The sequence below is a fragment of the Podarcis muralis genome, chromosome 6 (genome assembly GCF_964188315.1).
Source record: "Podarcis muralis chromosome 6, rPodMur119.hap1.1, whole genome shotgun sequence".
NCBI classification, from domain to species: domain Eukaryota; kingdom Metazoa; phylum Chordata; class Lepidosauria; order Squamata; family Lacertidae; genus Podarcis; species Podarcis muralis.
The window spans coordinates 57,231,952-57,247,379 of NC_135660.1; the positions used below are offsets into that span (position 1 = coordinate 57,231,952).

At 36.8% G+C, this 15,428-nt stretch overlaps 1 protein-coding gene across 5 annotated transcripts in view; it reads left to right on the plus strand.

Moving 5' to 3' along the window:
* DOCK1 (dedicator of cytokinesis 1) overlaps positions 1–15,428 on the plus strand; it is a 359,595-nt gene that overhangs the window by 79,383 nt on the left and 264,784 nt on the right. For all 5 annotated transcript variants that reach the window (XM_077930360.1, XM_028729952.2, XM_077930363.1 and 2 more), the window contains 7 exons: positions 288–391; positions 914–1,097; positions 4,950–5,047; positions 5,812–5,901; positions 10,787–10,887; positions 13,243–13,368; positions 13,962–14,070. In XM_077930360.1, coding sequence (XP_077786486.1) covers positions 288–391; positions 914–1,097; positions 4,950–5,047; positions 5,812–5,901; positions 10,787–10,887; positions 13,243–13,368; positions 13,962–14,070 — 812 coding nt within the window. The remainder of the gene's footprint in view (positions 1–287; positions 392–913; positions 1,098–4,949; positions 5,048–5,811; positions 5,902–10,786; positions 10,888–13,242; positions 13,369–13,961; positions 14,071–15,428) is intronic.

Here is a 15,428-nt window from a genome sequence, read left to right on the forward strand (position 1 = left end):
TACATCTCATTGCAATCTGGCGCATAGTGCTGGGGGTTGAGTTTAATATTGGAGCCATTTTTAACAGAAGACTTTTATACATTGCATTCTGTGAGTGCAAACAGGCAAGTGGATATACCCCGTATTTCTAAATTTCCAGTATATTCTGAACACAGACAGCCTTATTTGACATAAGGTTATTTACTAGACTTCATGTGTGGCATTAGAACAACCTGTGTCTGCATTCTTGAATGTCTTCATCTGTAGTCATTATCATTGATTTACAATATGTTTCTGTACTTAAACAGCCAAAGATAAATCTGAGAAAATATTTGCCCTGGCGTTTGTTAAATTGATGAGATATGATGGAACAACACTACGGGATGGAGAGCATGATCTTATAGTGTACAAGGTATTATTCTCACCATATGCTGCAGTACTTTGAGAATACAAATATTTAAGGAATAGTTATTTTGTACAGTGTGATGTAGAAGTATAGCTTTTGCCTATATTCAGATGTTATTCCCTTAGTAACGGAAAAATAATGTAGGTTATAAGGAAGAAGAGTGAAACTTCACTTTTGTACAGCTGCTTAAGAAAAAATTAAAACAACTTACTGAGCCCACTATGCTTTCTTAGTTTAGAGCTTAGTTTGGAGCTTTTCTAATGGATAATGTGAAACATTTTCCTTTTTTGTTCATCCTTCCCTCTAGGTAGGTAACTTGGAATATTGGTGGGTTTAACAGGTGTTGAAAAGCCATTAATTTTGCTGTGTGACATGTTTTTGATCTACTCTTTGAAAGCTTTGAGGGGGAAAGTGTCTTCAAGTTGTAGTCTCATTTAAAATGAAATAAGCTGTGATTAAATGCAGAATAAAAAATGTTTTCAGCAGCTATACTTAATGTTTGCATTTTATTTGGGAATAATGTTGCAGGCAGAAGCAAAGAAGCTAGAAGATTTTTCGACTTATTTAAGCTTGCCCTCTACTAAAATAGAATTGGAGGAAAAAGGTCACTCAACGGCTGGCAAGGGCATGCAAAATCTTGGAAGCTGCACCATCAGTAAAGATTCCTTTCAGATTTCTACTCTAGTTTGTTCAACGAAGCTAACTCAAAATGGTGAGGAAGATTATCACATCCTAGAATAAAAACAACCGCCTTGCATTTGTAAAGAATAATAATATAGGCAGCTGTTTGTTGAAGTTGAGTCTCCCTTATGATACTCCTGGGTTGGGAAACATATTTTGGTCATGGACCTTATATTTAAAAAATCTGGATTTCTTGCAAAAGTTGGGTGACTGACCTTCTGTAAAGTCTTATCAGTTGCATTGTATTTATCTTAATGATGTGCACACTCTTGGAAATAATAAATGAAAATGGCAGAAGAAAGACAATGTTTAGGAGAAACTTGAGTAATATTCAACTTTCCTAGATATATTTGAACTTCTGTTGGTAAGGGCCTATGTATGACAGTATTATTATTATTATTATTATTATTATTATTATTATTATTATTAGACTTCTGATTTTGTTTTATCCAAGAAGAAGAGTATAGAGGGGATCAGTGGTAATCCATTACTTCAAAATATTTCAAAATCTGATGTGTTTTAGGAGGGCATGCTTATTATAAATTTATTTTATTCATAGCAATTAATCTTATTAACTTACTTTACTTTTAGACTGCCTTTCAGCCAGATGACAAGAGTTAAACAAAATAAAAATGACACAAGTTAAACCGATATAAAAATAGATTTGGGGAAAAACACAGTTCAGCAGCAAGCATAAAACATGCTTATAATCCACCTCCATATGTATGAAAAGATACACTGATGTAAAAAAAAAAGAAATATGAACACTGAGGGGAAATAGGTGAGAGGGAGTTCTACAAATGGAAATCCGCTACAGAGAAGTCCCTAATCTGAGTCACTTTGTACAACAGGCCATACTGGTTGACAGATCATAAGAGAAGCTGCCTGCAGATCACACTTTAAATTGGGCACAGTAGCAAGTAGACACCCAGAACAGCTCCTGGGAAGTTGGTGTTCTATGATGTTTTTTCACTGTGCTGTTCAAAACTCCCGTGGCAAGAAGAGCCCCATGTAGAACACATTATGGTACTCTAACCAGGGTATTGGCCACTGTGGTCAGGCTATGCCGGCCTAGGAAAGACCATAGTTGGTGAACCATGCATAGCTAAAAGTAGGTATTCCTAGCCATGGAAGCCACTTGAGCCTTGAGTGACAAAGCTGAATTCAGGAGTAACTGGTCCTTCAGGGGGAATGCAAGACCCTACAGGTAGTTTTCTGAAATTCCCTGACATGAGAACCCATCAACAACACATCTGCCTTGTTGGAATTCAACATGGATGTGTTATTTAAGCATGCTTTTCAGCCACAGATTCCCACAACTTGGTTCACAAATTGCAAATTGAAATCGCACAAACAGTTTGAACTGAAACACCAAAGATAAAATGGTACTCTGTTTAATCTTGTTTATTCTTTGTACGATTTCACTTGCATCCTCAAGGAAAGGACTTGGTTTAGTGGCGCTTAATAGATACCTCTCTTTCCCATTCCCACTTTGTACAAACACCCTGTGGTTATAATAGGTACCCAGACAAGGAGGAGAACTGAATGAGGATTATGTGGGGGCATGTTCATGGACCCATCATTCTGCATTTCTCTGAGAAACAGCTTTGCTGAGTCCCATGTTAATTGCTCTGCATGTGGATGATGTGCCTGTTCTAGAATAATTATTCCCATAAATGTTTTTTTAATCACATTTATTATTTTGTTATCTCCTTCCCCCCTTTTTTCCTTTTAGATGTTCACTGGGACCTTTGTTAGAAGCAATACTCTTGCTTCAGGATATGATTATGAATTTAGGAAAAGGAATAAAGAAGTGCTCCCAACAGCTTGTAATGCAGGCGTTGGAGTAGATAGGGAACTGCTGTTCAGGAAAGCAAATAAGAACCTTTGATGACCAGCTTCTAGATAAACAGTTCTGTTAAAAAATGTATTAGAAAATTAAGGAATGAATATAGGTGGTGTTACTGTTGAGCTAGGTTGAAGAAATGCACAGGTAATGATATCTGGACACTGGATAAATTGTTATTCTTGGTGAGATGGAAATCTGACATCTGACTGCCATTTTTGGCAACTGCCTCATGTTTTTTTTGGATCTGATTGACATATGTGACATTTAAGGAAAAGCTTTTGTTATTTTGCAGTGTTATTTTGCAGTGTTCAGCTCCACAACGATTTTCATGCATTGTTGAGGCAATGGTAATTCTTAAAGCATTTTCAATATTTAAGCAAATGCTTACATTTGTAATTCATGTGTTAAAGCTGACAATAAGTCTGTGTTGATGCTGCCTTTATTGGTAGACAAAACCATAATTGACTTTGGAGAGTAATTTCTTCATTTTTGAAGTTCTCCTGTATTCTTTCTGTCAAGTTTATTCAGTATGTTAAATGAGGTTTTATGGTTACTTTTAGCATCTTTGGAATTGAGCTGTTATACATTCCATATGTCAGTTGATCTGGATGTATGTTCGCACTGGATTGGATACTGCATAAGTGCTGAGTCCTAAGCACATTTTTGCAGACACATTTTTGTATATATTCAGCTAATTGTGGTAGGATCTTGGGAAGCTCAACATGTTGATTTTGTTTTTATATGGCAATGGTCTAAAAAGTTTATTTTTCAACCTAATGTTTCTCTTCCTAATTAATTTTAAAAGTCAAATGTTTCAGGGCATCCCATGCCAATTAGTAGAAAGCCTCCCTAATATTTCATTTGCAGCCCCTATGCTTTCTTCATCCTGGCAGAACAACAAAAATCAAAGACTCATCCTATCTTTTCATGCCATAAAGGAGTGTACTGACTTTAAAATAGAGGTTCATGGGGCAGCATTGTATTTTAAATGTGGATCATAATCCATTGTTCTACCAGTTGACATGCAATCCTTTCAGACATTACCAGTATGTTTAGAACTGTGTAGCTGGATTCATAACATTACAGACACTGCCCTTCCCTGACATAATCCTAATACTGCATTAGTGATGTTTGAATGATAGGATCATGTTTGTTGGGTAAATCATGGTAAAAGTCCATATGTTTACCACCATCTCTTGAGATGCCTATTTTGGGGAGTAGAAACCTATAGCCCTCCAGACGTTGGCTGAAATTCCTATAATCCCTCACCTGGGAGCTGTTCAACATCTGGAAGGCCAAAGGCACCCCATTGCTGATTTATAAGGAAATTTCTCACACTGTCTACTTACTTGCCCTTCAGATTTTACCAGTGTGTTGTTGGACTATATACCATTTTGAAATACATGAAGGAAATAACAAGATTTAATGCTCCCTTCTACTCTGGAAGAGACAGAGTGGCATGCAATATTCTGTCCATGTAGTTAGCTTTCTTATTTATCACAAATTTTTTATCTTTATGTCTGTCCAAGTTACGCTGTGCAAATTTTCTGATTTTAAAAAGATTAGCAGTGTTAGATATAGAAGTCCTTTTGAGTTTAATAATACTCCCAGATAAAAAAGTGTATAGGATTGCAGCCTGAGTTGTTTATTTATTTATATATATACCACTTGGCTGTAAACACAACAAAAACACCTAAGTGGTTTACAATATAAAATAAAACATTAAAATTATCTGTAAAACGTATTAAAAATAAAAAAGATTAAGAACTACGCTAGCTAAAAGGAAACAAAATGCATTCTACTTCTGTATGTCTGGTTAGGCTTGCCGAAACAAATATGTTTTAAGCAGATGCTGAAAAGAATATAGTAAGGGTGTCTGCCTGGTGTCAAGAGGCAGGGAGTTTCAAAGTTTATGTGCTGCCACACTAAAATATTGTTTTCTTGCAGTTGTTTCCATCTCTGCATTGCATTCTATTGGCATTAGAGCTAACAGATTTGCCTTTTTCTGGTTGTTTCTGTGTTGTTTACTCTTAGTGGACTTGCTGGGGCTGCTGAAGTGGCGATCGAACACAAACCTTCTGCAACAGAATCTGAGACAACTGATGAAGGTTGATGGAGGTGAAGTGGTTAAGGTAACAAATCCATTTTCCAGCAGCTGTTTGGCTGATATATTGACTTGAAAGCATATTTAACTCTTGTTTCTATATCTAATATAGCTACCGTCGTGCAGTATTACTTTTAAATGTATACATTTTTTTTACATATATGATAATAGGGTGATTCTGTAAAAGTGCTTTATGGTTTTTACTAAGTGAAACAACCTGCTCATTATTTGTTGATAAAATTGATTATTTACCTCCACTTGATATTGAAGAGGAAAAATGCCTTTCAGAGAATGTTCTTGGAAGTTTTAAGTCTGGCTCATGCTGATAGGTAACAGAAATTGTGCATTGATTTATTGCGCACACCAACTCAGATAAAACTTAATTGCATGTAGTGATGCATAGGGTTTTTGCCAAGGTTTGGTCAAGCTGTTGATAACTTACCATAGTAAAATAACATGAGAGAGCAGTGTTTGGGCAGATTAGATAGGCATGGGTATGCATATGCATATGTACAGTATCTTTTATACTGGCAAAGCCCACACAAGAAATTAATAACAGCAAGAAACATCCCCCAACAAACCCCCGTAAACAATACTCAAGCCCCACTTAGCATGGTCAGGGATGTCGGATGTGTAATCTCACTACTTCTGGAAGACACCAGGTTGGTTACCCCAGTTTTATACTATTATATAGTATATAATTATATACTATTATATAGTATTTTATACTATTACATAGTATTTTGTATACCTGTATTTTGTTAAAATAGCAATTTTAATATTTCTTTGCAGTTTCTCCAAGACACACTAGATGCGCTCTTCAACATAATGATGGAGAATTCTGAGAGTGAAACATTTGACACTCTGGTGTTTGATGCCTTGGTAATTTATAGATTTTCATTTAATTTATTCATGTTATTATCCCCTGGAAATAGCAGAGCAGCTAATAAAGAGCTTCACATGGTTTCCATGTAGGGCCTTTTCATTTTGGCAGCTGCTCAGCCTTTGGGTGACCAATGATGTTTTTGGCTCGTAAAAATAACTTTTGGGTATTTATACTGCTATTTCCCCAAAGTGATTGGAAATCTATCTTTAAATGAATTTTGATGGACTAATTAAATAATTGTAATTTCATATCTAGAACTGGAAGAGAACTGAGTTTGGATGACTGAGTAAAATACATACCGTAAAAGAGCACAATTTTTGTTTCAATGTAGCTGTATATTGTGTTTTTCCCATTTTTGTGAAACAAAAACGACCATTTCAGTCTATGAAGCCCCATGTACTTCACAGGGACCAACTTGTTTCTCTTCCCATTTGTTTTCTGACATACCGTATTGTAAAAACAGAATTTTTGCTTAAATAAAAAAAATAAGTTCCTCTTAATAGGGCAAGATATCAATTCCTGGTGGATGGGGTTTATCAGCGCTGTGGTGCTGGGATAAAGAAGGAGTTTAACCTTATCTAACATTTCACACATCATTTGCCAGTGGGTCTTCATAATCTTAGCTAGTTTGGCCCTCAGTTTTTACCTCTTGATTTGAGAACTACTATGATACATTCGGATGTTACATAAGAGGCAAGCTGATGCTTGAGCTCATAATATATTGTGCTAGTATAGCTGTTAAATCTGAAGGTGTTGTAGGATTCTGTGATAGTATGGAGCAGAAGGTAATACAAGGGAACGAATTTTGAGGATGTACGGTCCAATGTGATGACAAAGATAAATTGGCCGTGTACAAAATGGCCGTATGTGAACAGCCCCTCAATCTAGAGGTGAAATCAAAGCAGGAACATTGTAGATAGAGGTAGCTTATTTTTTTCTCAGATAAAGGAATCTTGTAAGTAGAAAGGGTAGGGGGAGGTGTTCTTTTCAGATTTCACTTCAGAGCAGGAGTGCAAGATTAGCAAAGGTTCAAAAGAGAGCTCCTGGATACATTAAGGTTATATTGCAAAAACAACAACCCAAGAACAACAAAAAGGCAGTAAGAATATTTGTTGTCATTATTTTCCTTTTTATATGTCAGAATTCTCACTGTTATCAACACAGGAAAGTCACACCCTTTGGCATGCACACCAAATTAAATAATTTCATTTAATTGTTAATAACAGGTGGCGGTGTGTCACGCTAGTGACCTGGCAGGGAATGTTACATGCTCCTAAAGCATATTTCTATGTGATCTGGAGTACAGGTAGCTGCTCTCCTGAAATACCACCCCAACAAGAAAACATTTTCCCATTTTGTTCCTAACAAAAGTATATATCCATTAATTGCAAGAAGCTGGAAGTCTTTCATCCTGACAGGAATCCCTGCAACGTCAGCCTCACTTGGCCACCACCACAAGTACCTGTGTCTTACACACACACAGAGAGCATTTCTCCACACAGAGAAATGGTTTTGGTTTTGGTTTTAGTACAAGAGAGATCTATTTGAATATCTCACAGAAAATGTTCTTTTAAAAAGGCATTTCTATTATTTTCTTTTATTCCCCAGGTAATATTGGGTGTCACATGCTAGTGTGTCACGCCGATGTAGGGAACTTATTTTATTTTATTTTTATTTTTTTTAAATTAAATTTTTATTAAAATTTTAACGAACATCATAACAAAAAACAGAAAAAAGAAAAACAAAAAAAGAAGAAAGAACATAACATAGAAATACAAAAAATAAAACACATATAAGCTCAATTGTTACTTTCTTTAGGCTTACTTTCGCGACTTCCTCATACCTTCCCTTTCTGTATTCTAATTTCATATTCAATTTTCAGCAAATCCTTTCCCTATTCTTAAAGTAATTTCAATATCAGTTATTTTCTTCCAGTTATCCCTTGCTGCTTTTAACCCCTTAATATCCAATCCAACATTTTTCTAAACTTCAATTATCTTACAATATTTTTTAAGATACTCTTTAAACTTTTTCCAATCTTCCTGCGCCGTATCTTTTCCCTGGTCACGGATTCTGCTCGTCATTTCAGCCAGTCCCATATAATCAATCACCTTCAGTTGCCATTCTTCCACGGTGGGTAGTTCTTGCGTCTTCCAGTGCTTTGCGATGAGTATTCTTGCTGCTGTTGTAGCATACATAAAAAATGTTCTGTCTTTCTTTAACACCAATTGGCCGACAATGCCCAGGAGGAAGGCCTCTGGTTTCTTAGAGAAGGTGTACCTAAGTACTTTCTTCATTTCATTATAGATCATTTCCCAGAAGGCCTTGATCTTTGGGCACGTCCACCAAAGGTGAAAGAATGTTCCTTCAATTTCTTTACATTTCCAACATTTGTTGTCGGGCAAATGGTAAATTTTTGCGAGCTTGACTGGGGTCATGTACCATCTGTATATCATTTTCATAATATTCTCTCTTAAGGCATTACACGCCGTAAATTTCATACCTGTGGTCCACAACCTTTCCCAGTCAGCAAACAAAATATTATGACCAATGTCCTGTGCCCACTTAATCATTGCAGACTTAACCATTTCATCTTGTGTGTTCCATTCCAACAGCAAACTATACATTCTTGACAAATTCTTAGTACTGGGTTCTAACAATTCAGTTTCTAGCTTTGATTTCCCCACCTGGAAGCCAATTTTTCTATCTGTTTTAAACACTTCCATTATTTGATGATAATGAAGCCAATCTCTCACTTTCCCTTCTAATTTTTCAAAGCTTTGCAGTTTCCATCTGTCCCCTTCTTGTTCCAGAATTTCTCCATATCTTGGCCATTTAGCCTCCATATTAGATTTTTTAATGGCCTTGGACTCCATTGGTGACAGCCACCTTGGAGTTTTACTTTCCAACAGATCTTTATATCTAATCCAGACATTATATAATGCTTTCCTGACAATATGGTTTTTGAACCCTTTATGCGCTTTAACCTTGTCGTACCAAAGATATGCATGCCACCCAAACATATTGTTATACCCTTCCAAATCCAAAATGTCAGTGTTCTCAAGAAGCAGCCATTCTTTCAACCAGCAGAAAGCTGCTGATTCATAGTAAAGTTTTAAGTCCGGCAGGGCAAACCCCCCTCTATCTTTTGCATCAGTTAAAATCTTAAATTTTATTCTGGGCTTTTTGCCCTGCCAGATAAATTTAGATATGTCTTTCTGCCACTTCTTGAAACAGTCCATCTTGTCCAATATTTGCAAAGTTTGAAACAAAAACAACATTCTAGGCAACACATTCATCTTAATAACTGCTATTCGGCCCAACAAGGAAAGCTTCATGTTTGACCAAATTTCTAGATCTCTTTTGACTTCACTCCAACATTTCTCATAATTATCTTTAAATAAATTCAAATTTTTTGAAGTCATATTAACACCCAGGTATTTCACTTTCTTAACCACCGTTAACCCCGTCTCATTCTGAAACCTTTCTTTTTCCACTGATGTTAGGTTTTCCCCCAATACTTTCGTTTTTAATTTGTTCAGCTTAAATCCTGCGACCTGACCAAAATCTTGAATTAATTCTAAAACTTTCTTTGTACTAGATTCAGGCTCTTGCAAAGTAAGTACCAGGTCATCTGCAAATGCTTTCAGTTTATAGTGTTTCGCTCCGACCTGTACACCTTTAACCAACTGGTCCTTCCTAATCATATTTAACAGCACCTCCAGGACCGATATAAAAAGCAATGGAGAGATTGGGCACCCCTGACGTGTCCCTTTTTCTATCTTTAGTTCATCTGTAACCACGTTATTTACAATAAGTTTTGCTTTTTGTTCTGAATATATCGCACCTATACCATTTTCAAACCCTTTGCCTACCCCCATTCCCCGAAGGTTCTTCATCATAAAATTCCAAGAAATATTGTCGAAGGCTTTCTCGGCATCCACAAATATCAAGACTGCTTTAGTGTTAATGTTCACTTCTAGCATTTCCAAAATGTCTATTATATTCCTTACATTGTCTGATAAATGTCTTTTCGGTAGAAAGCCTGCCTGATCTCTATGGATCTCCTCCATCAACACTGTTTTCAACCTTTTTGCTAAAATGTCAGCAAAAATTTTGTAATCCACATTTAATAAGGAGATAGGGCGGTAGTTTTTAAGTTGGGTCTTTTCCGTCTCTATCTTCGGTATAAGGGTGATATATGCTTCTTTCCACGTGTCGGGTGCCTTTTTTCCCTCCAAAATCTCATTGCATACTTCCAACAAAGGCTGTAGTAACCCCTCCTTCAAAGTCTTATAGTATCTGGAAGTTAGTCCGTCCGGTCCTGGGGATTTGCCCAATGTCATGTAGGGAACTTAAACCGCCTTTGTATAGTATTCTGAATATAAAAAACTGCCCGCTGGGCACCTGGGAAATAATATGTACAATTTCCAGATCCCTGATAGTGGAAAAGTTTATGTCACTGTGTCCAAAGTTAGACTTTCTGAGCCAGAATGCCTTCATTTAAAGAGGTAAAAAATTAAAAGTGAATATCTAACGATGATAAAGCAAGCAAACCTAAACAATTCCGTAGAAAATTCAAAATATCCAGTTTCGGTTCATCAGCGGTGAAGAGGGCGAGGCCTCTTTTTAAAGCTACCTCTTCAGCATCTTAGTTCACCTTCTGAAGCCCTCTGTTTGGCTCAAGTGACAATTTTAAGTGCCTGCTCAAAATTGCACTCTGCCCTCCTCCTTTGAAATCGAATGTATGAAGATTAAATCCCCCTCACAAGTATACCTGGCACTTTGGAGGTCCCTTCTAACTATCTGTTTCCATTAAAAATGTAAACATTCAGAATACTATGTTTGCATGATAATGGAGTGTCTTTTCAAACTGAACAGGTATTTATCATTGGACTAATTGCTGACCGGAAGTTCCAGCATTTTAACCCTGTTTTAGAAACCTACATTAAGAAACATTTCAGCGCTACTTTGGCCTACACGTAAGCTTTTAATTCTTCTTCTTTTTTGACCAAGTAATATGTGTTGTAAGCTTCAGAATGTTTAAAAGCTACAATTGTGATGTCTGGTTATGTTAGCTTGGTGGAGTGTTTAGGCTTATCAGCTCTTGAAGTTCAAGGCTGGATACTTGCCATACATTTAAAGCATGTTACCCTCCCTTCTAAAGAATCATTGGACCTGTAGCTTGTTAAGGGTGCTAGGAATTATAGCTCTGTGGTGAGAAACTACAGTTTCCAGGATTCGTTTTTTGGGGATGGGCTTAAAATGTATGGTGTATCCCAGCCCAAATGATATCCCAGGGCTATTGGAGGAGATGTGCCATCTTACTCCTATGGTTACTTTCGGAGTGTAAAGATTGAGTTATGTATGTCAGGTCAATCTCGGTAATGGTTGGAGTTACCCATTTCCCCCCTTTCAGAGGCGTTAAAATGCAGTTCATATTTATAAATGGGAATTAGTTGGAGTAAAATGAGATTATAATTGTGGCAATATTAAAAACTGGTATCACAACACTTTTCTCACACACTTTTCTTTCCCTGAATGTCCACCAAAACCTGAGCTGTAGCATTTCTGATTCTATATTTGGGGTCAGCAGTTTATAGTCTGGAGTTATTGAACAGTTAAAAGTAATAGATACAATAAATTAAAATAACCAATTTTTAAGAATGTTAACTGTCACAAGCTCTTGTGACAGGAAAGGGCTATTCGTTTAATGCACACACAACTTGTGTAACATTCTGTAGTGTTCATTTTTCACTTAAATTACATCAGTTAATGCTTGTCCTGAATGGTGCCAATAATGTTGAGACTTATGTGTGTTTATGTAGCTTTAATCTAATATTACTGCGTTGAATGATTAGTTGTGAGGGAAATGCCCACAAATAAAACAAGCCTGTTCATTGAATGATAGATAGATAGATAGATAGATAGATAGATAGATAGATAGATAGATGATAGATAGATGATAGATAGATGGATGATAGATAGATAGATGATAGATAGATAGATAGATAGATGATAGATAGATAGATAGATACATAGATAGATAAATAGCACACATATGACTGATTGCAATACCTGCTTAATTTTTATCACTGAGGGATATCCAGTTGTGGCATCCCTTTTGCACAATAGATGTCCACTTGTGTAAAGGACTTATTATTTTTTCCTTGCAGTCCTGGATGCACCCCCAAAATCTGTGGGTTGTGGGAGTGGTGCTTTGGAGCAGATGGGGGAAGGGGTTCAGGAGGATGCAGGAAGTAAAGGAGATCTTTTATTTGCCTTGTGTAGCATTGGATTTTACTCATAGCTATTATTGGGAAAGAGCTATTTATTTTTTAAAATTTTATAACTAAACATATAAATCCATTAGGAATAATTGCTAGTTTGCATTTGGAAGATTTTGTCAGTATTAATTGCATCCTTATGGACGATACATACAGTGGAATCTGCTAACAGAATAGTGTTACCAATCAAATCTTAATTTTCGGTAATGCCATTGTAAATTAATTGACTTAGGATACCTGCAACACCTTTATTTATTGGGCAAAGGGCTGCAAAATGAATATTTATTTATTAAATTTTTATACTGCCCTTCAACCCATAGATCTTAAGGGTGGGTTCACAACGTAAAAATACAAGATAAAAAACCCCACAAAATCCACAATAAAAAATAAATGCAGTGAAAAGGGACTGTTTCAAATGCAGGCCCCACTAAAGAAGTCAAGCCCAGCAATCTTCATGGCTGCATTCTCAGGTCACACTAAGGGGGTCACCAGTGCAGTGCTCATGTGTGCAGTTGTGACCTTTGGGACTTCACCTGGTTTTCACAAAGGCTCTTGAGCCTTCCCTCCTTCATTGCTCCCTTCTTCATTAGGTGGTGAATGTGGTTACCTTCCTCCCCCTTAAAGTCAATAGAGATGGAGGAAGTTGGAAGATCTATTTCCTCATAGGTGCTTTTCAAGGCTTGGGAGTAGCACCACAGCAGTTGAATGGAAAGCCATCTTTCAAAGGGAAGGGGGGGGGGGGAGGTGAGAGGCCTGACAAAGTGAGAAGAAGAAAATGGAGAAACTAGGAGGGGGGAAAGTTGGGTGTCTCAGGAGTGCGAGAGATCCTTATGAAATTGCATAATTTTTTCATGAGTTCCCCAACCATCATCAGATCACATTTTTCTCTGTGGACTGAACCATACAAATTATGTATCCAGTGTAATCTTTGCTGTCATGGTGCAGAAGAGTTATTTGAACCATCGCTGTGGTATACTTGATTGTGACTGTTGCATGCCAGTAAATAATTTTCATTTTTCAGAACCTACTTCTTTTTATCTCCTCATATAGAAAACTGACAAAAGTTTTAAGAACCTATGTGGATAATGCTGCTGTCACTGATCAACTATTCAAAGCTATGAAATCTTTGGAATACATCTTCAAATTTATTGTACGGTCAAGAATTTTGTTCAACCAGTACGTATAGTAGCTTCTCTTATTATTATAGCTTTCAAATTATTAAATTCTTCTCTTATTAATATTAGATAAGGTGAGGTATATTATTATTTTGGATATACTGAAAATATTGCCATGTTTCTGATTAAATGCATGTTGACCATTATTACGCTGTGTTCAGATTTTTTCTCTCCTGCTGACTGATAATTAATTCATTTGATGGTTCTGGTAAGATAATATGCAGTTTGTCTCAATAAGTAGGCAAAGTCTCCAAATTTTAATGATGCAGTAACAGATCATTCTTCAACTCCCTATCCTCTTTGATCATACTGATGCTTAGGTAACATTGACTCTGACATAGAGTTAAGATTATCTCTTAGGTATAAGGAAAATGCTTAGTCAGTGTTATTTTAGGATAAGGTAAGTTTGCATTTATTGTGCTTTGTACTGTTTCTAAATATTAGCGGTAGCAAATGTGGTGCTCTCTAGTTGCTATTGGACCTCAACTTCCATTAAACCCAATATTAGAGTTGCACTCCAACAAAATTTGGAGGCACCATGTTGGCCTTTTAGATGATGATGATGATGATGATGATGATGATATTGTTTTTCAGACTTTATGAAAACAAAGGCGAAGCTGATTTTAGGGAATCTTTACTTCAGCTGTTTAAGTCTATCAATGAAATGATGAGCAGTGCCTCTGAGCAGACTGTTATAGTAAAGGTATGATTTGGAAATGAAGAATAACAAGGTTTTTAATATTGTGTACTAAGTGCGTTTGAGATTCATTATTTTGATTTTAATACAGTGGTACGTCGGGTTACATACACTTCAGGTTACAGACGCTTCAGGTTACAGACTCTGTTAAACCAGAAATAGTACCTCGGGTTAAGAACTTTGCTTCAGGATGAGAACAGAAATCGCGTGGCGGCGGTGCGGCAGCAGCGGGAGGCCCCATTAGCTAAAGTGGTGCTTCAGGTTAAGAACAGTTTCAGGTTAAGAACAGACCTCTGGAACGAATTAAGTTCTTAACCCGAGGTACCACTGTATACAAATAATAATTAGCATTAATATCTTTTTCAGAGGCTTAAGGTATTGAATGTATATTCATGTCATGTCCGTGGGACCTCATCATCCCTCAAACCTCACAGCCATGTAAATAGGGGGTTGTCAGGACTGCAGTTGGAGATCGGAAAGGATTAATCTCCCTCCCTGGACTGTCCTGATCAGAAGCAGGACTTCCCATGGATTTAATTAATAAAAGACTAAAGATTTAGCATAATGTATATAGGCAGCTGATTTCAGGAGGGCGTCGCTGGGCTATTGGGTTAGGCTTAGGTTTCATCCTGATGATGAGACAGGAGGAAAACTCCTCAGGAATGTAATTGGCTTCCAATCAGTTTCTTGCTCCTGCCTAGGTTTATTCTAGTTCATGCACACCATGCTCAACTGTGTTTTAGTAATGTGTAAATGCAGCCAGTGTGTCTTTACCAAAGCCATAGAAAAATCTTTAGAAGTATGCATATTATGAGAGGCTTCAATTCCTTGTTCTGCAAAATTATGTTGAGAATCTGTGTGCTAAAGTAGAATTTTGCATTGTGGAATGTCCTTTTGAAGCCTTGTTTAAGTTCCTTTCTTGAAGCTAGAAAAAGATACATCAGTAGAACATTAATAGTGGAATATGGAGTACAGCAATAGACTTTCTGATATTGCAGTGGTACAGGTTTGGTTTTGCTGTGCAGTGTGTTTTGCACAGAGGTGGATGCATCTGTTGTGGCCACCCCCACCCCCACCCCTTTAGCACCTTAGCAAAAAAATCCCAACACCAACCCTTATTCACATTTGCTTATTAATAGTTCATAATTTCATTGTATTTTTTTTTTAATCATACCCTACTCCTTAGCCACAAAAGACGCTCTAAACAAGTTGCACAAATAATTAAATCTTTCCACAATAAAAAATAACCATCCCTCCCCCCCCTCTCTCTCTCACACACACACCTTCTTCTATGTTGCAGTCTCTCTTCACTTATCTAGGTCCCCACACTGTGGTGATCTTTGAGCAATTGGCGATTTGTGAAA